Source organism: Bufo gargarizans, chromosome 6 (genome assembly GCF_014858855.1).
Source record: "Bufo gargarizans isolate SCDJY-AF-19 chromosome 6, ASM1485885v1, whole genome shotgun sequence".
Lineage (NCBI taxonomy): Eukaryota > Metazoa > Chordata > Amphibia > Anura > Bufonidae > Bufo > Bufo gargarizans.
The window spans coordinates 302595148-302622483 of NC_058085.1; the positions used below are offsets into that span (position 1 = coordinate 302595148).

General features: G+C 41.9%; 1 protein-coding gene across 1 annotated transcript in view; it reads left to right on the plus strand.

Annotated features, from left to right (window-relative positions):
* The first annotated feature begins 6898 nt into the window (after positions 1–6898).
* Positions 6899–27336, plus strand: part of PCDH15 (protocadherin related 15) — a 1384495-nt gene continuing 1364057 nt past the window's right edge. Inside the window, exons 1-2 of the mRNA XM_044299661.1 lie at positions 6899–6935; positions 8077–8142. Of these exons, the coding sequence (XP_044155596.1) occupies positions 6899–6935; positions 8077–8142 (103 nt within the window). The remainder of the gene's footprint in view (positions 6936–8076; positions 8143–27336) is intronic.

Here is a 27336-nt window from a genome sequence, read left to right on the forward strand (position 1 = left end):
TATTATCAGTGTCACCATCCAATTCTGTGTCTACTCAAACGCTTGTTGCTCACAATTAAGGCCGAAGCTTTGCATGTGGAAGAGGTGGAAATGGGGGAAGACATTACATAGGGTGATATCCAGACCAGCCTCAGTTTGTCTTCTCAGCGCAAATTGGATGATGATGCGGAGGAGGAGCAAGAGACGGTTGCCTCTGCTACAGAGGATAGTAACCATGGAAGCTTAAAGGGGTTCTGAACTTTCATTTAACTGATGATCTATAGATCATCAGTTTCTGATCGGCGGGGTCCGACACCTGGGACCCCGCCGATCAGCTGTTTGAGAAGGCAGCGGCGCTCCAGCAGCGCTGCGGCCTTCTCACTGTTTACCGCCGGGCCGCCCGCCCACTGACGTCACGACTTGTATCAACTAGAGTGGGCGCGGCTAAGCTCTGTTCACTTGAATGGAGCTTAGCCGCGCCCACTCTAGTTGATACAAGTTGTGACGTCAGTGGGCGGGCGGCCCGGCGGTAAACAGCGTGAAGGCCGCTGCGCTACTGCCAGCGGCGCTGCCTTCTCCAACAGCTGATCGGCAGGGATCCCGGGTGTCGGACCCCCGCCGATCAGAAGCTGATGATCTATCCAGTTAAATAAAAGTGCAGAACCCCTTTAATTCCCTCTGTTCAGCATGGATGTGCAGAAGAGGAGGAAGAGTATGAGGAGATTGAGAGTCATTCTCATGCTGATGACAGCAAAGTCTTGCCTGTTGGGACTCTGGCACACATGGCTGACTTTATGTTAGGCTGCCTTTCCCGTTTCCCAAGCATTTTATGCATTTTGGACAACACCGATTACTGGTTATTCACCCTTTTCAACCCACGATACAAAGAGAACTTCTCAAATTTCCAGCTGACAACGCTGGCAGCAGAGTACGTAGTTCCTTGGGCAACCAAGAAGGGGAGACGAGGGGAACATACAGCAGTTCCAACAAAGGCAATGCAACACTCTCCAAGGCCTGGGACAGTTTCATGATACCCGGCCAGCACGCTCACCCTGATGCACGGCCTAGTGTCGCAAGGAGAGAAAAGTTTTGGAAGATGGTGAACGAGTACGTAGCAGACCGTGTCAGCGTCCTCAATGACCCTTCTTTTCTTTACAACTAATGGGTGTCCAGACTGGACATGTGACATGAACTGACACTCTGCTCCTTGGAGATGCTGGCCTGTCCTACTGCCAGCGTTTTGTCAGAGCGTGTATTTAGTGCTGCTGGGGGCATAATAACTGATAAGTGAATCCACCTGTCGACTGAAAATGCTGACAGGTTGACTCTTATAAAAATAAACAAGGTCTGGATTGCCCCTGACTTCTGGCTGAACATAAAGCCACTTTAAATATGTTTTTTTATAATGTACTGAATACACTGTGTTCCCATTACCCCTTCCACCAAAAAAAGGGTATATTGTTCAATCTTCCTTTTCTCGTCCTCTTCCATCATATCAACATGCTTATTAGTCGGCATTCGCTCCTAATGTTGTAGAGGGTCAGCTCACCTGCAGGCCCTCGCAAATGATGTTTTAGAGGGTTAGCTCACCAGCAGGACCTCACCTAAATTCTTTTAGAGGGTCAGCTCACCAACAGGCCCTCGCAAATAATGTTTTAGAGGGTCAGCTCACCAGCAGACCCTAACCTACAATCTATTAGAGGGCCAGCTCACCTGCAGGCACTCACATATAATGTTTTTGAGGGTAAGCTCACCAGCAGGCCCTCACCTACAATCTTTTAGAGTGTCAGCTCACCTGTAGACTCTCGTATGTAATGTTTTAGAGGGTCAGCTCACCAGTAGGCCCTCACAATTTTTTTGAGTGTCAGCTCACCTGTAGACTCTCGTATGTAATGTTTTAGATGGTCAGCTCACCAGCAGGCCCTCACTTACAATCTTTTAGAGGGTCAGCTCACCTACAGGCCCTCGCATGTAATGTTTTAGAGGGTTAGTTCACCAGCAGGCTCTCACCTACAATTTTTTAGAGAGTCAGCTCACCTGCAGGCCCTCGCATATAATGTTTTAAAGGGTTATCTCATCAGCAGGCCCTCACCTACAGTCTTTTAGAGGGTCAGATAACCTATAGGCCCTTGCATATAATGCTTTAGAGGGTTAGCTCACCAGCAGGCCCTCACTTACAATCTTTTAGAGGGTCAGCTCACCTACAGGCCCTCGCATGTAATGTTTTAGAGGGTTAGTTCACCAGCAGGCTCTCACCTACAATCTTTTAGAGAGTCAGCTCACCTGCAGGCCCTTGCATATAATGTTTAAAAAAGTTATCTGACCAGAAGGCCCTCACCTACAATCTTTTAGAGGGTCAGATAACCTATAGGCCCTTGCATATAATGTTTTAGAGGGTTAGCTCACCAGCAGGCCCTCACTTACAATCTTTTAGAGGGTCAGCTCACCTACAGGCCCTCGCATGTAATGTTTTAGAGGGTTAGTTCACCAGCAGGCCCTCACCTACAATCTTTTAGAGAGTCAGCTCACCTGCAGGCCCTCACATATAATGTTTTAGAGGGTTATCTCACCAGCAGGCCCTCATCTACAATCTTTTAAAGGGTCAGCTAACCTGCAGGCCCTTGCATATAATGTTTTAGAGTGTTAGCTCACCAGCAGGCCCTCACTTAGAATCTTTTAGAGGATCAGCTCACATACAGGCCCTCGCATATAATGTTTTTAGAGGATCAGTTCACCAGCAGGCCCTCACCTACAATCTATTAGAGGGTCAGCTCACCTGCAGGCCCTTACCTACAATCTTTTAGAGGGTCAGCTCACCTATAGGCAATCGCATATAATGTGTTAGAGGGTCAGCTCATCAGCGGGCCCTCACCTACAGTCTTTTAGAGGGTCAGCCCACCTTCAGGCCCTCGCATATAATGTTTTATAGGGTTATCTCACCAGCAGGCTCTCACCTACAATCTTTTAGAAGGCCAGCTCACCTGCAGGCCCTCGCATATAATGTTTTAGAGGGTCAGCTCACCAGCAGGCCATCAACCCTAATGTTCTACAGGGTCAGCTCACCAGCAGTCCCTCGCCCAGAATTTTTTCAGTGGTCAGCTCAGCAGTAGGCACTCGCCCATATTTTTATTTTTTTATGTGTTTTTTATAATGTACTGAATACACTGTATTCCCATCACCCCTTCCACCACAAAAAAGGGTATATGGTTCAATCTTACTTTTCTCGTCCTCTTCCATCATATCAACATGCTTAATAGTCTGCATTCGCGCCTAATGTTGTAGAGGGTCAGCTCACCTGCAGACCCTCGCATATGATGTTTTAGAGGGTTAGCTCACCAGCAGGCCCTCACCTACAATATTTTAGAGGGCCAGCTCACCAGCAGGCACTCACATATAATGTTTCAGAGGGTCAACTCACCAACAGGCCCTCACCTACATTCTTTTAGAGGGTCAGCTCACCAGCAGGCCCTTGCAAATAATGTTTTGGAGGGTCAGCTCACCAGCAGACCCTCACCTACAATCTATTAGAGGGCCAGCTCACCTGCAGGCCCTTGCATATAATGTTTTTGAGGGTCAGCTCACCAGCAGGCCCTCACCAACAATCTTTTAGCGTGTCAGCTCACCTGTAGACTCTTGTATGTAATGTTTTAGCGTGTCAGCTCACCAGCAGGCCCTCACTTACAATCTTTTAGAGGGTCAGCTCACCTACAGGCCCTCGCATGTAATGTTTTAGAGGGTTCATTCACCAGCAGGCTCTCACTTACAATCTTTTAGAGGGTCAGCTCACCAGCAGGCCCTCACCTACAATATTTTAGAGGGTCAGCTCACCTGCAGGCCCTCGCATATAATGTTTTAGAGGGTCAGCTCACCAGCAGGCCCTCACCTACAATATTTTAGACGGTCAGCTCACCTGCAGGCCCTCGCATATAATGTTTTAGACGGTCAGCTCACCAGCAGGCCATCAACCCTAATGTTCTACAGGGTCAGCTCACCAGCAGTCCCTCGCCCATAATGTTTTTAGCGGTCAGCTCAACAGCAGGCCCTTGCCCGTAATGTTTTTAGGGTCACTAGCAGGCCATCAATCATAATTTTTCAAGGGTGTATGATGCCCTCCTTTATGTGCAATAAAGGGTGTATTGGAGTTCCGGTTCCTTGTAGCAATTGTACCACAATGTGAATGAGGCTCTCCTTTATGTGACATACAGCTTGTATCGGAGTGCCTCTTCTTTGTAATTTTTGGCAGCACTTGCACTTTAAATATAAGTAAATATACAGGAAAGAATGTTTCCTAACAATTTTTCCTCTAAAATCGATTTTATCTTTAGTTTTGTGTCTATTAGTGTCAGCCTGCAAAAGTGGCATACTACTCGGACAACATCATTCCCAGCAGCAACCTGGGAGTCCAAGATGCATCCAGACATCCTCCCCATGCTGTTCCCGAAACATTTTCGTGGTGTTTCCATCAATTTCTGACCTTTTCCTATGAACCAGACACCCTCCCCTCTTCAGAGCAGGTGATGCCTGGTTTAATGTTTGGTTCTCCCATTGACTTCTATTGTGCTTGGGTGCTCGGTAGAGCACCCGAGCATCCTGAGGTGTTTGACCCAAGCACCCGAACACCCCAGCACTTTGGTGCTAAATCAACACTAGAAATTATTTATTTCTTAGGCACAATGATGTAAAGGTAATGGATGGCATGGGCTGCTGTAGTAAGCCCACTCCATATGTGTTGGATGCTGGCTCTTTAATACAGCAGGCGTCCCGCCGTAATGAGCTTTTGAGAAAGGGTCTATTGTTACGGTGAAACATCACAATCATATGGGTGGGCCTGCCTGTAAACTGAACCTCCAAAACATTACATGCGAGGGCCTGCAGGTGAGCTGACCCTCTAAAAAACCTTTTACTTACTTTTTGTAAATATCTATCTATATATCTATCTTTATCTATCTATCTAGCAGAAAAAATTCCACGGCACCTCCAAGGCGTAAAATAAATTCAGACTTTATTCACCAGACACGCAACGTTTTGATCCACCTCCTGGGATTTTTCTCAAGCAGTGTCCCTGCTGTCCCTGTCACTGCTTGAGAAAGATCCCAGGAGGTGGATCGAAACGTCGCATGTCTGGTGAATAAATATCTTACGCCTTGGAGGTGCCGTGGAATTTTTTCTGCTACTCATTTGAAGGGGGATCGCCTTAACAGCCGCTGGCACTCCGTCCATACTTCACATACAGCTGTGCTGCTCAATTTCTATATATCTATCTATCTAAAAATGCAAAGAGGCAGCACACTTCAATATGGAAATAAAGAAACAGAAGTTTATTCATCCATGTGGACACAACGTTTTGGATCAACCATAGAGCCTTTCTCAAGAGTCTTTTGCTTGAGCCAAAATGTTGCGTCCACATGGTTGAATACATTTCTGTTTCTTTTTTTGATTATTTGAGTGTGTTGCTCTTTGCACTGTTTTATGTTTTTGGCTATAGTCTACTCCCGTTGGGCGTGTTTTCTCTGGTGGTGTAATTTATCTATCTATCTGAAAATATATCTACCTGCTTCTCTACAATAAGTGTTAACTAATTTACATACACTTGTTTACTCATAGTATATAGAAGTACATTGTTAAGGAGTAGTCTCATGAAGACTACCTGCCCATATCATCTGCATTTTGACAGGGGTCATCTCTGATTTTGTTACTGTATCCTAAAAACAATTCTAATAGTCGTATATTGATAAACATAGCTAAACCTGTTGGTAAATTGTTGGACACTATAGGCAGAATACAGCTCTCCAGCTGTTGTAAAACTACAACTCCCACAATGCCCTGCTGTAGGCTGATAGCTGTAGGCTGTTCGGGCATGCTAGGAGTTGTAGTTTTGCAACAGCTGAAGGGCCACAAGTTGAGCATGCCTGCAGTAAAGCATAGTACATACTTACAGATGTAGCCACCGTTATTTTGACCCACTTAACATGTTAACGCAACAAAAACTTGTTACAGTAATACAAGAAATTACGTTAAAATGACAATCCCGACACAGCTGGTGTAATGATAACGCTGACTACAGTTTTTTTTTCTTCACAACAAATATATGCCATTTGCTATGTGATGTCATGTGTTATCTACAGTGTGAAACAAAAAAGGAATAAGGAAAAATGTACTAACTTTTTCTCATAGTTAAACAGTGTAAACTTAGGCAGTCTGAAAATCTACCAGATTTATCTGTACAGGTAACCTTTTAGTAGCTATTATTATTATCACCACCACAGGCAGGATTACAACAACAAATAACACATCTGTATCAATAAGATAGGATCCACCATTCACAATAGGTGATATCACAGCTTATCAGCTCCTTCCTAACCTCTTGCACAGGTCACAGCACATGCCTAGAAACTCTCCCATAGAAGTCTTTAAGTCAGCTCATGTCTATTAGGTCTATGGTCCATGTGGGTGTAGTCTTATCATATTTTTGTCCTAGTGGCCAGTGTTGAAGCTGCATGATCTTTTAAAGACAGATAGTTACATGGAAATAATAATTTAAAAAAATAGGTCAATTTCTGATGACACATTCCCTTTAAATCACACCTTCTTCTGCAAACACATGCCCAACCACTTGGTGTCCAATGAATAGTGAAATAACCTACCTTAACATGCATGTTGTCTAAGTAAATATTTTCTAACAATTATTAAACTATAATGCCACCCTTTTCTGGAAATCATGAGATGTATTAATGTGTCTAACAACAGACAGTATTCCTCACTCTTTTCATCTATTATATGATTTAACCTACCTTCCATAAATCTTCAGTCCCCCCTCTAAATGTCTGCTAATCCCTATATTCTATTGTTTGCATGTGACCTCTATAAAATGATTGTCTTCTCATTTCTTTTCTTTCATAATTCTTCTCTGCTTCCTTTGATGAATATACTTTTGACTGCAGACTGGCAATATGAGGGTAAGATGTCACGAGCTGCAAATCCTAAACATTGCTTGTCTGTTACTCATATCCATTCTTCTTAAAACATTACTCAAAGTCTGCTCACTCGCTTCAATTAGATCCTTTTGATCAGAATTAAGTTCCAATTATATATCTTTTTTTGTTGTATCAATATTTAAAGGGTTTTTAATACTGATGGCCTAACCTCAGCATAGGTCATTAGTATCTGATTGGTGGGTTTCCAACTCTCGATCAGCTGTTTGAACAGGCTGCGGTGTTCTGATGAGTGCTGTGTGTTCTTTCTAGGCCATTTATATCACATTTATCGGTCACATCACCAAGGTCCAATTCATGTGGACGGTGTAGTGCTTGGTAAGCTGCGAGAAGGCCGCAGTACTCATCGGAGCATCACAGCTTCTTCAAACATCTGATCGGCGAGGATGCCATGAGCTGGACCCCAACCTATCAGCTACTGATGATCTACTCTGAGGATAGGTCATCAATTTATGCTATTTTGTTTAGTTCTAAATGATCATAATATTCTCCTAGTGCTTGTTTAGCTGACCATCTAATGTATATAGAGCCTCTTCACACTGCCTTGATGGCTGATGTTGGGATAGATAGTGATCAGGCATGTTGGATTTTAATTGTCCGATTCATTTGTTCTCAGGAGATAAGCCTTCTTCTCTCTCCCCATTGACTATATATGTATGCTTGGTCGTACTAAGTATACATATATATGAGATACTGTAGCTATTGGATGAACATTTTATGTGTATGCCCAGCTCAAGTACGTCTTTTCAAAACCATTCAATTTAAAGATGAAGAAACAAAAACTTTTCAAAATAATTACAATGGCTGTGAATAGTGGCTTTTGATGTTACCTGTAACCTCAGTGCTATGTTGTGATGTGGTAGATGTGTGTTGTTTTCATTTTTAGGTGTGTTGACGCCTCTTCATTCAGTGCAAAATTTTTGCAGAATGAGTAAATTGTTTCAAACCATTTTGTGCAGTCATTAAATTACATTACTCTGTGCAGTGCAGCTCGGATCTCTAAATATCATCTCTATTAAAATTGGCCATACCAGCAACATCGCTTAACTACTTCACATAATGAGTCACTCATTAAGTTAATGAATTCCTTTTTTTTTGCTTGTAGATTGTGAATTGGCCAGATCTGGTCCACCGGCAACTATAGTTGCTATAGATGAAGAAAGCAGGAATGGTAAGCACATTTGGAGAACCGTTTTAATATAGCTCTTGATTAAAATGTTAATTTATCCTAAAGCTGTGATCTTAAATGCATGTGGCAGGAGGTGTTCTTTTTACAATTTGGCATGTTTCCAAGTGGAGTGTTCATTAGCATTTAATATAATAAGATCTTTTTTTTACATTTGGTGCAGCTGTCAGTTCCTTTATGTAGTGTAGGTATCACAAAAGACGACAACACAAATATAATTTTACCATAAATTTCCAATGAGTATTTTTATTATCTACAGTATCTTAAAATGAACCTTGTTAAATTATTTTATACTATAGAGTCTTGCAGGTAAAACCTTAAGTTTCTGGGACACAATGCCACATCTTACTTTTACTCATGTGTCTGAGGAAGCTAGCAGTCGGCTGGCAAAACGCCTTATAGAGCATCTATATAGTTTGGTTTTAATAAAAATCCCTTTCTTAAGAACCAGCAGTGCCCTGGAAACTGTCTTTTTTAGTGACTTACAAGTCTTTCTTTTTGGAAATAACATACAGAAAATACAACCCTAATCCCAAATAAGTTGGGAAGCTGTGTAAAATGTAACAACAAAATCCAATGATTTGCAAATCTTGTAGCCCTATATTTTATTCACAATAGAACATAGAATACATCATACACAAGTGAGATATTTTACCATTTCATGAAAAAAAAAAAAGTCATTTAGAACTTGATGGCAGCAGCACATGTAAAAAAAAAAGTTGGAACAGGGACAATAAAAGACTGGAAAAGTAAGGGATACTAATAAAAAAAACAGCTGGAAGAGCAATTTTTAACCAAGTCACTGACATGACTCGGTATGAAAATACTATGTTAGAGAAGCAGACTCTCTTAAAAGCAATGATGGGCAGAGGTTTACCAATCTGAAAACAATTGAGCCTAAAAATTGTGGAACAATTTCAGAGAACTGTTCCTTATTTTTAAATTGCAAAGACTTGCAATACCCCTCCCCATCTACAGTACATAAGATTATCAAAAGATTCAGATAATCTGAGAGGGACTATTCAGCTTGTCATCAGCACGCAGTTCAAAAGTCTGCATCTCTGATAGTATAAGGCTGCATTAGTGCTTATGGAGTGGGCAGCTTACATACCTGGAAAGAAACTATCAATGCTGAACTGTACATAGAGTTTTTAAATGCGATGGTGCCTAAAAATGGGTATTTTTGGAGTAAAACTAAGCCAACTAATAGGTGGTGTGACCTTAGACTAGATAGTATATGGGTTAATTAGATTTATTATCCAGCAGCCATCATGATAAATCTAGTGCAATTAGAACCTGTCTAAGTTTACACTGTCTTACTTTTAGACAGTATCAGTAGATCTGCCCAAGAAACTCTTACAATGTTATTTGTCAATATGCTTCTATATAATGTTAACAAGCTAGTTACCACTAATAGAAGTTGACATGCTTTAGATGTTGTTGGCTGTGTTTGGCATATAGACATACTTGCAGAAACTAATGTATTGGAACAAAAATGTTCAGCGCCAATGTGTGCATTTTTGTGAATATTATATTCTGGCAAGGAAATACAAAGTGCTGATGCTGAGGCTTAGAAAAAACATACTGCATCCACCCAAGGGCTACAAATGATGGTTGGGGTTAGCAACTGGATGAGCTATACATTTTTAATAATTTATTAGCTACATGGTCACAAACATAATATCAGCTTGCATTTTATATATTACATATAAAGAAGTACCATTCTAAATGCAAAGCTTTATTTATGTGCACTACAATGTCAGCATTTAATTATTTAAATAAATGACTCCCCCCAAAATAAGATCCAATTAAGAAGTATGACAATTCTCTTTGGAGTTTAGCTCCCCTACCAGGTGTCCATTACATATATCAGATGTGTAACATGTCGCCCTGGAGCAATCACTGTAATAAAAGTATACCTTTCCCCCAAGCTCAAGAGCCCATATTCCCTTAGGGCTTGTTCACACGACCATGTGCAGCCTGTACCCGTGCTGTGGACCGCTAATTGCAATGCACGTACGCCGACCATGAGCCAGCCGCATGTGGATCGCGGACCCACTTGAATGGGTCCGCAATCCGTCCTTGCCGCAAAAAGATAGAGCAAGCTCTATCTTTTTGCAGTGCGGAGGCATGGAACAGAACCCCAGGAAACACTCCGTAGTGTCCCAAAAATATTTGCAACATCCAGTGTACTTTTTCCGTAGACGATATCCGCTGAGGAGAGTGACATTAGCTGCGCCACATCTCCTGTGTAAAGTGTGAGCATCCAATAAATATCTGTGACATCTAGTGTACTTTTTTTGTGGCCTGTGTCTGTTGCGGACAGTGACATTACCAGCGCCACATCTACAGTGTAACGTGTGCACTTAAAAAAAGTATCTGTGACATGCAGTGTACTTTTTCAATAAATGGTGTCCGCTTCTGACCGTGACATTACCAGTGCCACATCTGCACTGTAACGTGTGCGCTTCAAATTTTTATCTGTGACATATAGTGTACTTTTTCAATAGATGGTGCACGCTTCTGACCGGTGACATTACTAGTGCCACATCTGCAGTGTAACGTGTGCACTTAAAAAAATTATCTGTGACATGCAGTGTACTTTTTCAAAAGACGGTGTCCGCTTCTGACCGTGACATTACCAGTGCCACATCTGCAGTGTAACATGTGCGCTTAAAAAATGTATCTGTGACATACAGTGTCCTGTTTCTATAGATGGTGTCCGCTTCTGTCAGTGACATTACCAGTTCCATATCTGCGGTGTAACGTCTGCGCTTAAAAAATGTATCTGTGACATACAGTTTACTTTTTCATCCAGGTGGTCGGTTGGATTGCAGCAGATATTGCTTCCAGTCGGTTAAGCACCACCCTGTCTTCCAACAAGTCCAGTCTCAGTAGCCAAGAGTCTGCTGAACACAATTCTCACCCTGATCCTCCTTCCTCCCACCATGGAGAGTCTGGACAAACAAGTGATCCCACACTCGGATAGTCCGAGGACCTCTTTTCAGCGTCATTCCTTGATTTGGCTCTCTCGCCAAGCACGCTTGAAGAGGGACAGATCTTGTGCCCTGATTCCCAAACTCTTGAGCATCCACAATCACAAGAAGATGGGGGTGGGGAACGGCAAATACTGTTTAGGTTAATTTCATACTAGCATTGTTTAAATCCGGCGAGCAATTCCGCCGACGGAACTGCCCGCCAGATCCGGAAAAACATGTGAAAACGGATTACATTTGAATCCTGATAAGGATTCTGATCACAATGAAAAAATGCATTGGAAAAAATGGATCCGCCATATGGACTTTAACTTATTTTGCACATTTTTCGGGTTTAACATGCAAAAGCCAGATCCCGTTTGACTGAACACACGGCGCCGGATCTGGCATTAATGCAAGTCAATGGGTATAATCCTGGATCCGGCGTTCAGTCAAAGTGTTCTGGATTTTTGGCCGGAGGTAAAAATACAACATGCTACAGTTTTCTTAAAAGCCTTATCAGTAAAAAAAAGACTGAACTGGATGCATCCTCTATTCAGAATGCATGAGGATAAAACTGATTAGTTCTTTTCCGGATTTGAGCCCCTAGGACGGAACTCAGAGGTGGAAAAGAAAAACGCTAGTGAAAGTATTGTGAAAGCTTCAGCCGATCTGTCAACGCTGCAGCAGCGCTGGAACTCGACGTACCACATATCTGCCAGGCTTTGTTAGCAGAAGAGGGCAGTAGTGGAATACCATCGCCTTTCTAATCAGCTTCTGCTATTCACAAGCGAGGAGTGGGCATGGATGTCTGACCTCTGTGAGGTTTTAAGAAACTTTGAGGAATCAACACAGATGGTGAGCGGCGATAGTGCTTATCAGCGTAACCATCCCACTTCTGTGTCTACTTAATCGTTCGCTGCTCACAATTAAGGACGACGCTTTGCATGCGGAAGAGGTGGAAATGGAGGAAGAAATTACACAGGGCGGTAGCCAGACCACCCTCAATTTGTCTTCTCACTGCAAATTGGATAATGAAGAGGAGGAGGAGGAGCAGGAGACGGTTGCCTCCGCTACAGATGATAGTATCCATGGAAGTTTAACTCCATCTGTTCTGCTTGGTTGGGCAGAAGAGGAGGAAGAGGATGAGGAGATTGAAAGTCATACTCCTGATGACCACAGTGAATTGAATCTTGCCTGTTGGTACTCTGGCACACATGGTTGACTTCATGTTAGGCTGCCTTTCCCGTGACCTGCGCATTATACGCATTTTAGACAACATGGATTACTGGTTGTTCACACTTCTCGACCACCCACTACAAAGAGAACTTATCATTTCTTTTGTGGAGAGAATGAGCAAAACGGTGCAATACCACAAGGTCATTGTTGAAAAATTGCTCCAAAACTTTCTATGTGACAACGCTCGCGGCAGAGTGCGTAGTTCCTTGGCAAATCAAGGAGGGGAGATGAGGTGAATACACAGCAGTTCCAAAAGAGGCAGGGCAAGCCTGGGACAGTTTCATGGCACCCCACCATCACCCTCACACTGATGCGCAGCCTAGTGTCAAAAGGAGGGAAATTTTTGGGAAGATGATGAAGGAGTACATAGCAGACCATGTCAGAGTCCTCAATGAACCCTACAACCATTTAGAGAGTCAGCTTACCAGCATGCCCTCACCTACAACCTTTTAGAGGGTCAGATCACCAGCAGGCCCTCACCTACAATCTTTTACAGGGTCAGCTCACCTGCAGGCCCTCACATATAATGTTTTAGAGGTTCAGCTCACCTGTAGGCCATCACCTACAATCTTTTACAAGGTCAGATCACCTTCAGGCCCTCGCATGTAATGATTTACAGGGTCAGCTCACCTGCAGGCCCTTGCACATAATGTTTTACAGGGTCAGTTCACCTGCAGGCCCTCACCTACAATCTTTTACAGGGTCTGTTAACCTGCAGGCCCTTGCATATAATATATTACAGGGTCAGCTCACCTGCAGGCCCTCACCTACAACCTTTTAGAGAGTCATCTCACCAGCAGGCCCTCAACCATAATTTTTTTGATGGTCAGCTTAGCAGCAGACCCTCACCCCTAATGTTTTAGAGGGTCAGCTCAGCAGCAGGCCCTCACCCTGAATGTTTTAGATGGTCAGATCAGCAGGCCCTTGCTCCAAATGTTCCAAGTGCTTCTTGCTTGTAATTTTTGGCAGCACTTGCACTTTATATACAAGTATATATATATATATATATATATATATATATATATATTCTAACAGTTTTTTCCCTAAAATCAAATTTAGCTTTGGTCTTGTGCGTATTATTTTCAGTCTGGAAAAGCGGCGTACTGCTCAGACAACATCGTTTCCAGCAGCGACCTGGGAGTCAAAAATGCATCCAGACATCCTTCCCATGCTGTTCCTGAACCATTTTGGTGGTGTTTCGTCAATTTATTCAGACCAGGCCTGGTTTAATGCTTGAGTACTCCCATTGACTTCCATTGGACTCGCGTGCTCGGTAGAGCACCCGAGTACCCAATCACTTTGGTGCTCGATCAACACTAAGTATAACCTGCAATTTATTAATTTAAATCCCTGTTCTTTGTAAGCTTAGGAGTCCGGTGGGAAGTCCATCCTATAAGTGACTGACAGCTGTCTGTTTATGCACAGTCATATAGAAGAGGCAGTCAACCACTGAGCAGGACTGCTCATATTAATTGTAAACATTGAAAGAGCAAGGACTTAAAGGGGTTTTCCAATTTTCCATGGCATTTTTCAGAATGTTATATACATTTATGTATGCTCCATACAAGCACACATGTCTGTATACGCTACCACAGCTATCCTAATAAATTCTTCCTGCTGCCCGGGTATCAGTGGAGTAAACATGCTCACTTGTCTTTCTCCATATCCACAGGCTGCAAGATGGCAGCACCACATCCTCAGGCTGCTACTTGGTACCTATAAATATGTGAAGGCCCTGAACAGCAACTGGACCCATTTAGCGCATGCACAGATTCCGGCAGCAGAGTCCCTTTCATTTGGACATGTGTTAGATTTGTCTATTTGCTGCTCAGCATCTGAGAAAAACTACAGGTAACCAAGAGCAACCCAAGGAGGTAGCGATGCCATCTTGCAGCCCATTGGTGTGTAGGATGACAGATGAACATGTTACTCCACTGATACCAAGGCAGCTAGGGCCTTCATTAGGACAGTATACAGTCATGTATGCATTCATGATCATACATTTTGAACAATGCCATGGAAAATTGGCAAACTGCTTTAATTTCATGCTTTCTATGTTTAGAATTAGTATGGACAGCCCTACTGTATGGCTGTGCATACCTTTCCTGTATGGCTGTGCATACACAAATAATTGCCAGTCAATAGCCTCAGCATTTTTATGCCATATTTCATCACTGCTTAGAGATTGAAGTCTTAATGGCAGTACTATGGACTGTGAACACTGAGGGCTTTGATTGGTTGCAGCAATTACATGCTGTCCACTTACAAACAAATACCAGGGGATCAATGAAATGGCTGTGCCGGATCAGCAGGAGAAGAAACATTTTCTGACGTTTTTATTTTTTCAGAATTTAGATAAAACCTTTAGACTGATTTTACTTTTTTAAATTATTTTCTTAGCAATTTAGTGATGTTCATATATGTCCAAAACCAGATGTTACATTAAAGCCTAGGGGGAATTATAGAATTCACTGAAGATAAACCTTTTTTTTCATGTCTTTTTCATTTGTGTATTTTTAGCAATGTTAGTAAAAAAAAATTAGATATTTCTGAGTAGGCATTTTTACAGGAGCTGAAAAGCACTTCAAATGCAAAAATGGGGACCCCTCGATCTTCACAGTACCCCTGATGGTGGGGATAGACTTTCCCAAGGGGAACACCAGGTCGACTCGCTACCTCTTGAGGAGGATAGGCTCACGAGGAAGCTGGTCCAGGGGGACGAGGAGGTACCTGAGAAAGGTACCATAGGTGCTTTACCGAGGGATAAGGCAGAGGTGTAGTCACACAGGCAAAAGGTCAGAGAAGACGGCACAGGTACAGGTCAGGCAATCTGGATCGGCAACAGGAGAGTCAAGCCAAGCAGGCAGGAATCTAACAGGTAGCAGAGTCCAGGGATAAAGGTAGGAGTATAAAACACAGGAACACAAGCGTAAATCAGGAACCTTCGGAGGACTCAAGAACCTTGACACTGAGGCATCTGGGAAGGGAGCTGATACACTTATATATGTGCAGGAGGGCTAGGATTGGTCAGTGAGGTTACATGATCTAACTCATAAAGCCCAGGAAGTGATGTGCGCCGGCCCTTATGGAAGTGCTGAAGAAAACAAAAAGCAAGCCTGCTGTTGCCAAGGCTGAGAGGAAATTGTGGAGCGGATCCCAGAACAGCAGTATCTACACAGACAAAGCCCAGGACTGCAATGGTGTATGGGAAGCACTGGCCCGCAGATCATAGCTGAACATAGTGGCGGTAAGTAGGAGAACAGCAGCGCACAGCAGCCACTGTTGCAAAAAAAAAAAAATGTATTATTAGTGTGCATGGATATTTCAAAGCACTATGGCTGACAGTAATAATGATGAAGTGCAGTTGGGACATATAGATATTGAATTAATGGGGGCAATTATTAGTTAGTATTAATAGTAGAAGAGTAGAGTAACAGAAACCAAACACTGTTAAATAATTTGTTGGATTTTCTTTCTGGTTTGTCTCCAAAATGTTGACCCACGTATAAATGAAAAGTATGATAGAAAACAGTGTTGTATGGTTACAATATATCATGTGCTGCAATAGGTGAAATTGTGTTACTACTGTATATCATATGCTGTACAGGCATCGTAACACAGATTATTTCTCAGATTTAAATGGTTTGTTTGGCATTGAGTGAAATTGCATTTTCAAGGTTATGTATTTCAATATAAGGGTGCTTGGGTTCTTCACATAGTTAGAAGATGATGGATTAATGAACAGAAAGTAAAAAAGGCACAAAATGACAAAACCAAACTTTATTTATTTATTTATTTTGTAACTATGGCAATTATGTACACATAAGAGTTTTTCCAATATTCTTGACATATAGTAATTGATGATGGCAAAAAACTTTATCAAATGGATTTCAATATGTCTTTCGGAGACATAGCAAAAATGACTGAGAATAAAGCCGAGTTGTACCATCTATCAGAAGCGGACCACACTAATATTTTATCCCAAGCAGAAGGTGCTGGACTATTATTATCAAATATAAAGCAACAATGCAATATTGGCCTGCCAAATATTAGAAATGCTGAAAAAGAAAGAATTAAATCTTACATTGCATGCATCTACTCTGACAGAATATATTAAGGTCCAGCGTATACCCAGGAAAATGCGATGTCAGCTTACCCTTATTCTACTATGAGACGATGCCGTATACCACCAAAGATGGTACGCAATGAATAACAGACATTCATTAGACCTGATGTTGCTCACTATTAGACACTTACAACAGAATATAGTAGAAAGACAAAAATAAATTCAAGAAACCTAAAATAAATAAATAAAATTATAAAATGGTGGAGGAATGTGACCGTATTCACACTGAATTGAACATCAACCTGGATAAAGTATGCATATCAATACTGAAAGGGAAAATAATAAAATTTGAGTGAGACAATCGCGATTATCTGTACAATTGAGTTTACACATGTGCAGAAGAAAGATGACAACAAAGACGTACACGAATATATCGAAGCCAGCATAGTGCATCGAGTAACCAAAGCACTAATGATGAAAATGGATCAGAGAATGAGCACAGGAAATTAAGATCAGGACAAAAAACATCTTATGCTATAAAAAAATTAAAATTTAGTGAAAAAGCAGGGAAATATCAACCGGTTGGGAGACCAATATACAAACAGAGACGGACAAAGAAGAAAATATTATAAAAAGAAATTAAAAAAAGGGAAAGTGAAAAATAAATAAATTAATCACTTGTCATTAATATTTCTGACCGGGAACTTACCAACTATGAACATTCACAATTAGAAAAAAGGATTAGGCTTTGTAACTAAACATGAAATTACCGATTTCGATTTTTTTTTGCTGATTTTTATAAGTTTTGTAGGCAACTAAGGGTTAAAATGTTTTTTGTTTGGAAAGCATTGCTAAAACTAAACTGGTTGTGCCTCCTATAAATGAACTGCCTCCTGCATTGACAGGTAGCAGAGCATTTGACCCATACATTCCAAGTGAAATTTTAAATCTTAGCTAGGGGTTCAACTCAGGAAGGAAGGGGGCAAAACACATCTGAGTGGGTCTCTCATCCATTAGGCCCTCAAATGCTTTTTTATAACTGCAGAGGTGCATCCTAAGACTGGGTTTTGACACCCAGGTTTTGTTGTTTTTGTTGACTTTTTTATGCCAAAACCAGGTGGGAAAGCACTGTGTATAGGATAGGTGCCGCTATTCAATGCACTCCTGGTTTTGGCTTCAAAAACGTCTACAAATAAGGTAAACATCAAAAAAGCTCCTCTACCCCAACATTAAAAAAATGCTACTTGGCTGTGAGGTTTGCTGTCCCTCCAGTTCTTCCATTAAGCTGCTGAAAACTCTAACTGTAGTCCAGCAACTCCTGCAGCTGCTGGTCTTCATTTTGCAGAACATCATGCATCCAACAAAATGAAGATCAGCAAACCACTCCACCATCTATTTATATAAGTATATAACATTGCCTGTGTCTTATCACACCTCTGTTGCAACTTGCAGTACAGGCCTGTGATGAGATACAAGCTGTGTTATATACACAGGCCAGTTGTGAATGGATGCAGTGTACTGAATTCTGCTGATCTTGTATTTTGGATGCATAGGGTGTTCTGCAGCTTACTGCAGCCAGTCCTCCTTGTATCACCCTAGATCAGTCCCAAAATCTTTCAAACCGCAGATTAGATCCCAAATTCATACAGACCCCAGATTAGAACCCCAATAACTTCTTGAATTCATACAAACGCCATATCGGCGTCAATTTTATAGAGACTCCAGATGACCCCAAATCAGTTCCTGAATTCAAACAGACCCCTGATCAGCCAACAAATGTATGCAGAACTCATATTAAACCTTAAATTCATACATACCCTGGATAAGACTCCAAACCTGCCCCCAAATTCATACAGACCCCAGATCAGTTCCCAATTTCATACAGACTCCACATCAGGCCCCAACTTCATACAGACCCAAGATCAGCTCCCAAATTCCTACAGATCCCAGATCAACCCCCAAAATCATACAGACCCCAGATCAGCCACTAAATTTATACAAACCAGGCCTGGTCCCAGTTCATGCACCAAATTCACGCAGGAGCCTGGCTGCCTATAACCCCCACCCCAACTTCACTTTCTCCTAAATGCAGAGCTGCAGACCGCAGCTCACCTTACCTTTACAGTGCACATACTCACCGCCCCCCTAGGCCTCCTGCCCTCTAAGGCTTCCACAATGGAAACACTTATTTGTTAATACGGTGAGCCTATTGCCTACACAGTCAGAATCTGTACCCTTTAGGGTGGCCACTTCCAGAACCCCAAAAAAGGAGGAAAATGGACATCATACTCGGGACAACTGGGGCACAATACTACAACACAGAGAATAGAAATTATTATATATGATGGTGTCAGACAAATTACACTAGAAATCTATAATACAAATCATTGCTTTACTCGCCCAACTTGGCACCTTTTTGCAATGTGTAACTTCTTTTCTTGCTACCTCCAAGAATTTGCTATTGAGCATTACAAAGAGGAGGTATAAGAGGAGAGAACTACAAATCCCAGCATTATAGGCTACTTGGAAATCCTTGTTAAAGTCATCAATGACGCATCTTTTGTAGTCCTCATGGACATCTATTACCACAACTGATGATAACCTCCAAATGTGATTGTTTTACATCCGATACATTTAAAATAAGTGGGCTTGTAGTTGTATGGTGGCACATTTTTGTAAGTCAGCAAATAGTCTCCTTTATGCCATACTGCTGTGTCAAAATGAAAATTTCATAGCATTTTGAAAGCTCCCGTTTTCTACATATAATTGTAGCAAATCAAACATCAAACAGCGCATCGATTGCATTTTTCATTTTGAAGTTGACAGGCAAAACAGAAATGTACAAAGTCTAAAGGAAGATGTCCGTGGTCGATTCAGCTATTGTCTATAGTGACAGCATTTCTAATAGGAAGTTACCTGTTCTAATAGGAAGTTACAGAACTCATTGAACATGTTGAGCCGCCTTCAATAACCTTCACCATCAATTTAGGATACAATATGATAAGGACTCTGCAACAAACAGAGACTCATTACATATAATCCTCATGACACATGTGCTGATGGTAGCCTATATAGAATGCCAAAGCTTTGATGGAAACGTAACATATGATGTAAAATTACACTACCCTAATTGCAGGGACAAAACAACATTTGACCATTGCTGGAATGTGGGGCAATTCCCAAACTAGGGGACTACACCTAGCTTGTCTGTGGGATTCAAATTGGTTAATGTTATTTTTTTTTTCCCCCAGTGATAAGGTAAGTCGGCCAGCAGACAGCTTGCTGGGTTATGGATTATCTAAGTATCAGTATCTGTTCTGCCATCCGCAAATTGCAGATCCGCAAAGCACGGATACCGGCGTTTCACATTTTGCAGAACAGAACGGCCAACCCTATTATAAAAATGCCTATTCTTGTCTGCAAAAAAGGATAAGAATAGGACATTTTCTTTTTTGCGGTGCCACAGAATGGAAGTACTGTACAGATGTCCGCATCTTTTGCCGCCCCATTGAAATGAACCAGATCCGTTTAGCAAAATTGAGGAACGGATGCGGATAATAATATACGGTTATCTGAATGAGCCCAAAAGGGTATAGCCTTGCGAAACTATTTTATTAACTATAGCCCGGCAGGTCTACCCCCCTCCCCCTCCTTACACACTAATTTCAATATAACCAATTAGAATAATTTATTAAAGTGACTAATCAATAGTGTATAGAAAAAGAAATAGTGGAAAAGGATGATGCATCTGTCACATTTAAACATATATATGTGTGAGATTAGTGTTCCTGAAAAAAAAAAAAAAAAAACTCTCAATAGGTTCCTCATCAGTAAAAGTCCCAAGATAACAAAACATAGATACATAATTATACTGTATATCCTTATGGTTTTGTTTACCTGATTTGATCCAGATCATGTGACAATGATCACATGACTTTGTGTTGGGTGGCCACTATTGCTCGGGCATGCACACATGTGGACATTCTCGGATTTGGGCATCTTTGATGAGGTTTTCATTGAGCTCTTTTGCGCCAGAGTTACCGCGAGATCCATTGATTGTTGACGTTCCCAAGACCGCTATGCTCGGCATGCGCAGTTTACCAGCTGTTTTTTGTAAGTTTTTAATCAACATCATGTATTGCGAACACCTGTCAATTTTAATTATCAATTATATTTGATCATGTATTGTTATTATGTATCATGTATTTTTCACGAGGCACTGTCACTTTATTTCAATCGCATGTAATTTCACATTGATGTCAATGAGTTTGTATCCTTTTAAATATAGCTTTCATGATTTTTAATTGTTTTTAAGTTAATTGAATATTTTATACAATGAATTGACACACCTTTATATACTGCTGTTGTAACACATGTGCACATAGCTTGAGAAAGACTGCAACAAGCGGTTGAAACGTCGCTACTTGACACTGGGTGATTAAACCACACTTGTTCCTTGATCTAACTGGAGTGCTGCTGGCTTTTTTTGTATTTTTTCCATTGAATGGGACCTTGGTGCCGGTTCGTATTGACCTGATTCTGCACCCGACCAACAGTGTGCTGCGTTTTCATTTTCCATTTAGATACATAATTAACTTTGCCTTAAACAATTGTCACTGAAATACTGCTGACTTCATCAGTTACTCTTTCCTTGAAGTCTGTAAAAATCATGCTCTTCATGACTCATACGTACTGTAGATGTCTGCAGACAGACAGACATTTAAAGGGGTTGTCTCACTTCGGCAAATGGCATTCATTACCTAGACAACGGTAATACAAGGCACTTTGTAATGTATCGTGATTATCCATAATCTCTACTTTGCTGCCTTGATTCCTTTTTTATTGTGTTATACAATTCATACTTCCATGGTTATGACCACTCTGCAATCCAGCAGAGGTGGACGTGCCTGCAAAATATAGTAAAAAATGCTGGCCTCTCTGGTGACCGGGACCACCAGAGTGAGCATAGGATGGCACTTTTTCCTATAGTGTGCAAGTATTACCCCTGGATAGGAGCAGTATATAATGTGATGAAAAAATCAAATGAAGCCAGCAAAGGAGCCAATATGGTCAATCACAATACATTAGTAAGTGCCTTGTATTAACTTTTTGTACATAATAAATGCCATTTGCTGAAGTGAGACAACTACATTAAAGGGGTTATCCAACCCCTATAATGGCCCCCCTTCCCTAATGCCCAGGCCCCTCAGTTATACTTACCCCACTCCCCAGCATCCACGTTGCTCCTGATGTCCGGCTGCCGCTGCATCTCCACATTGTGCGGATCAAAACATCTGGAGTTGGGGGAGGGGGCATCAGCCAATAGTAGGCCTGGGGAGGCTCATCCCCGTCGCGGCCTTATATTGGCTGACCCCCCCTCCCCCATAACAGAGCTTGGTGTCTTGATCACAAACAATAATTCAGATAAGGATCAGAGAGAACAGGTTCCAATCTTGAAGCCAGAAACATCTATGGAGGTTGGTTTCCAGTCCAGGACTAAGATCGAAGGATGAATATTTAGAGTAACAGATAGTCAGAATAATGGTGTGTCTAGAGCTCTAGGTTTTATTAGATTGCCAAAGATTCCTTTTCCACATAGAATTTGAATAGCTATTAGCCTAGCGCTCAACTGTTCATTGTAGTATTATCAGTGATATTATGTTTAGATATGATAAACTATAGATATGAGTCTGTGTAAATTCTGGGAATACATCTTTGAAGAAAAAGTCAGCTCTTGAATGGCATTTTGCAATAAATATTCCATAATTTACATTAAAACATTAAAAGTTACCATACTTTACAAATAAGCAAAAAAAAAAGAGAACAGAGCTCATAGTACCAATAATAAAAAAATAATTTTATTGTAACATGATTAAAAAGTATATATATATAAAGCAATGAGTAGCAAGGTCACATAGTGTGGAGGTGGCAGCAGCATGAGGAGATCACAGAGTGGCAAGGCGACATAGTGTGGAGGTGGCAGCAGCATCAGGAGACCACAGAGTGACCCAGTGACAGGGAAGTGGGGAGGTGAGTGGCAAAACCAATACCAGCTGAAGATGGTGGGTGAAAGAAGGAGCAATTGGAATCAGATGTGTGGCATCAGGCGGGTGCCAGCATCAGAATAGTAGCTGAGGCAGGTAGCCCATGGCACCATGGATGATCTAGTCTGATGCATCAGGCATTGGTGGGTGGAAATCCTGTCTGATTCACGCCTGATTTATCTTGACAAAGGTCAGTCACTCCACATTTTAAGTGGACAGGCGAGTTATTCTTGGGGTAACTATGGCCCTGCCGCACTAAACACCCATTCTTATGCCACACTACTGGCCAGGCAGGACAGCTTTTCCAAGGCAAACCTTGCCAGTTGCGGCCACAAATTAAGTTTGGCTGCCCAATAGTCAGCAGATCTTCAATGTGGGGTGGCAGGGTGCTGTCCCAGTAAGCCACCGCCTGCTGGTTCAGATCCTGCTCCAGGTCTAGCTGCTGCTGCTGCTGGTTAGTAGTTTCTTCACTAGGCAGGTGAAGAAAGCTGCTCATCAGCGACCCTAGACTCAAGTTGCTGCTGATGGAGCTGGAACTGCTCCTACCCCTCCACGGAGGTCAATGGTGCCAACATTGGCACACTGGCCACGCTTCACCTTCTGCCCACAGATTTTACCAATGGCCATGTTCACCTTCTCCGGCTGCTTAACAAAAAACTGCCATGTCGCCGAGTAGGTGATTTTACCCCCAACACTCTGCACTGATGCTGCACCACTACTTTCCGGGCAGGTAGGCTTTTGTGATGCGGGTGGTCTACCCATGCACGTTTCGCTCCCGACCTCCCACTGCTGCCACACTGCTGATTCCCATGCATGCTAGCGACTTGCTGGCTCCGCCGCAGCCCCACTGGCAAGCTGCCACCCTTTTCTCCCGCTGATGATAAAGCCCCTTATTCACCCGGCTCCCAAGTGCGATCAGATACATCATCATCGAGTACTGTCTGCATGTCACTGATGTCCTCCTCAATGGTCTCTGGATCAGGAGCCTGAACGCTCGTAACACCAGCTCCCACGCCACTCTCCTCATCACTACTTTCCCACCTACCAGAGGAAGCAGCGGATGTCTCCTCCACATCTTGGCTGGCCAGTAGCTGCTGACTGTCATCTAGTAGCTCTGTCCTCACTGTATAGTGGAGCTGAGCCCACAGCAAATAATACTTCTCTAGCTGAGGGAACAGAAAAGGACAGAGGCAGGTTGAGGACAGGTGAGGGCAAAGGGCCTGCTTCCAGGCCATGCCAACTAAGGGTTGTGTCTGATGAACCCACTCACTCTTGGCTGGGGTTGTCTGATGTCACTTGAGATGAAGTGGATGACCGAGTCAACCATTGAAGATCCGCTGGGTTGCTGGTCAAGACACGACCGCTAGATCAGTGTTTCCCAACCAGTGTGCCTCCAGCTGTTGCAAAACGACAACTCCCAGCGTGCCTTGACAGGCTTTGGCTGTGCGGGCATGCTGGGAATTGTAGTTTTGCAACAGCTTGAGGCACACTGGTTGGGAAACACTGCGCTAGATGACACTGGGAGCTCAGGCCTCTCACTGCGACTCCTGCTGCCACGCCCCCTTAATCTGCTGCGACCTGTGCCAGAAACATTTAGGCCTCTGCCACTCCCCTGTGCAGGGCCTGACACTTCTCTGTCTGACATACTGTTAGATCAAGTAAATAAATAAAAAAGAAATTAAAACAGCCCTTTTTTCCCACTAATACACACCACAGAAGTGTTTAGAACATATAATTGCACCGCTGAACGGCAAATATATATTTTCTTTGCCACTAATACACGCAAAAAAGGGCTTTAGAACAAATAACTGCATCACTGAACGGCAAATATATATATATAGTTTTTGCCACTAATACACACCAAAAAGGGTTATCATTTTCTCACTTCACCACAGAATGGCAAATACTTTTTTTGTGCCACTAAGGGGCTTTAGAACATATAACTGCACTGCTAAACAGAAAATAGGCTCTTACTATTTTCCACTTATACATTCCACAAAAGGCTTTAGAACATATAACTGCACCGCTGAATGCCAAATAATATATACTGTTTTGCCACTAATACATGCCAAAAAGGGCTTTAGAACATATAGCAACACCGCTGAATGGCAAATATATATTTTTTGCCACTTATACACGACAAAAAGGGCTGTAATTTTCTCACTTCACCACACAACGGCAAATACTTTTTTGTGCCACTAATACACGCAAAAAAGGGCTTTAGAACATATAACTGCACCGCTGAATGGCAACTATATATTTTTTTGCCACTAATACATGCCAAAAAGGGCTTTAGAACATATAACTGCACCGCTGAACGGCAAATATATATTTTTTGCCACTAATACACGCCAAAAAGGGCTGTAATTTTCTCACTTCACCACACAACGGCAAATACTTTTTTGTGCCACTAATACACACAAAAAAGGGCTTTAGAACATATAACTGCACCGCTGAATGACAAGTATATATTTTTTTGCCACTAATACATGCCGAAAAGGGCTTTAGAACATATAACTGCACCGCTGGAGGGCAAATAGGCCCTTATTATTTTCCACTTATACACTCCACAAAAGGCTTTAGAACATATAACTGCACCACTGAACGTCAGATAATATAAAACAAATTGCCACTAATACATGCCAAAAAGGTCTATAGATCATATAATTGCACCTCTGAACGGCATTTTTTTTTTCTTTTTGCACTAATATATGCCAAAAATGGCTGTCATTTTCTCGCTTCACCACACAATGGCTAATAAGCCCTTTTTTCTCCACTAATACAAGCCAAAAAATGTTTTAGAACATATAACTGCGCCGCAAATAAGACATATAAATATTTCCTTGTAATAAACCATGTTAATGGCTGTATCAAACAACACTTGCTCCCCAATAGCAAGAACGGTTTGCTGGAATTACAGAGTTCTATAATGGCAATTTGGATCTGCAGTCAGTGCAGAAAGGTGTAATAGGATTGTTCTTATTACCCAGGCTGTAGACTCCCCTACTGAAACCTGTTCTGATTCAATACTGTGGAATAATTCCTCCCTATCCTTTCCATGAAATTCTATACAGCAAAAAAAAAGTTTTAAAGTCTTTTCTACCGCTGTCCCTAGCGCCTGCTGATGTCTCTCCCTGCACTAAGTACACTGGAAGATGGTTGAATCTAGGATTGCTGAGGCTATTTATAGGGCTGTGACATCACAGGGCTTGCTGCCTGCTGATTGGCTGCATGCATGGTATTGTGGGTGATCCCTTATTCCCAGAGTTCCTTGCTCCATGTCCTAACACGTGCATCAGACATTTTAGTAAAAAACTGTGATTTGCTACCACGAAGCGTGAGGAAATTCAGATTCAGTGCAAATCAAAGTTTTCCTGACATTTGGATCGAATTCCACCTCATCAATTTTGATTCGCTCATCTCTACAGCTAACCATTAAAAGATTAGTCAAATGTCATTGTAGTATTCATCTAAAGCTTGTCATGTTTGGTTTTCCTTGTAGCGACTTCTACCTGTCTCTGAATTTTGCTGCCTGAACTCTGCCTGATCTCCCTACCGACTCTGAACAACCTGCCCTGACCCTCAGACTGAATTTAGATTACACAACCTCTGCCTGCCATGACCTTGGCTTGTCTCAGACTATGTTTTTTCCTGACCCCTTGGTGTTAAACACTGGTGTCTCTTGACCCCAGTAGGTTAGCAGTCTACTGAACAAAGACTATTGTAAGATACCCGGTGGTTCCCCTGCAGCAGAGTCCATATCTCTGTATTGGTGGTTAAAGAGTGAAGACCAGGAGATCCACGTTGATAACGTTCTTCAGAGAGGCCCCAAGTCAGATCTGTTCAGTGGACACAGCAGATCCACATCCGCTTTGTAACTCCTATTGCAGCTCTGTCCAAAATGTAGGTGTATTGACGTTCTGTGCATGAGCGCTAAGGGGACTATAACTTTTGATATGCTGAACATTTCTAATATCTGATCTTGGATCCCCACACCGTTGCTAGTTTTATTATTTATACATGTTAAAGGACTATAATTGCATAAAGTGGTTTGTACAGATCATAACAATACTTCTGAAGTGTTATCAACTCTTGGTCTTAAAAGAATTTTCACTGCTCACTACAATGATAAAAATCAGGCAGCAAATAATTCATGATATAGAGGCGATTCCTTTTTATTCCAATCAAGAATATCACAGGGAGTGTTAAACATTGTTCTTAATGTTCTTCTCCGGTTATCTGAACATCACAATGTACTTTTATTTTAGTAGTTGAACAGTATGGGGTATACATACTCATTACATTTTTTGGAGGCGCAGTGAGTATTAAATAGCACATCTAGAGAGAGACCAGTGGGGTGCAACTGTATAAATAAAAATCGCTGCTTGTCTAGGACTAATAGGCTTAGGGAAGCGCCTTTTTCCTTGTATTGAGCCGTATGCTAATCTTCAGAGTAATCTTGTCATTTAATTGGTATATCGATCCTTACATCCTGCTGTCATACTTTACTTTCATGCAATGATAAAGGGAACACATGACTCTTCATAGTTTGCAGGGGGAACAAAACTAATGAAACAGCTTGTGTGCTCGATGTACAGGTATTACAATTCAGAGGGAACAATGGAAATGATAGCAAATATATATTTCAAAATGCTCACAGAGGGGGAGGGAAGTTTTTATAATATCAAATTTTTAGTTCAATATCCTATTACATCAATATGACTTCAACAATAAGCTGTACCATTTTTTTGCCTAGACATTCATTATGAAAGAAAAATGCAGAGCCTGAAAAATATTTTTTTTATGTAATTACCAAAACGTAACCATATGTGTATAAGTGTATATATCCAGATAG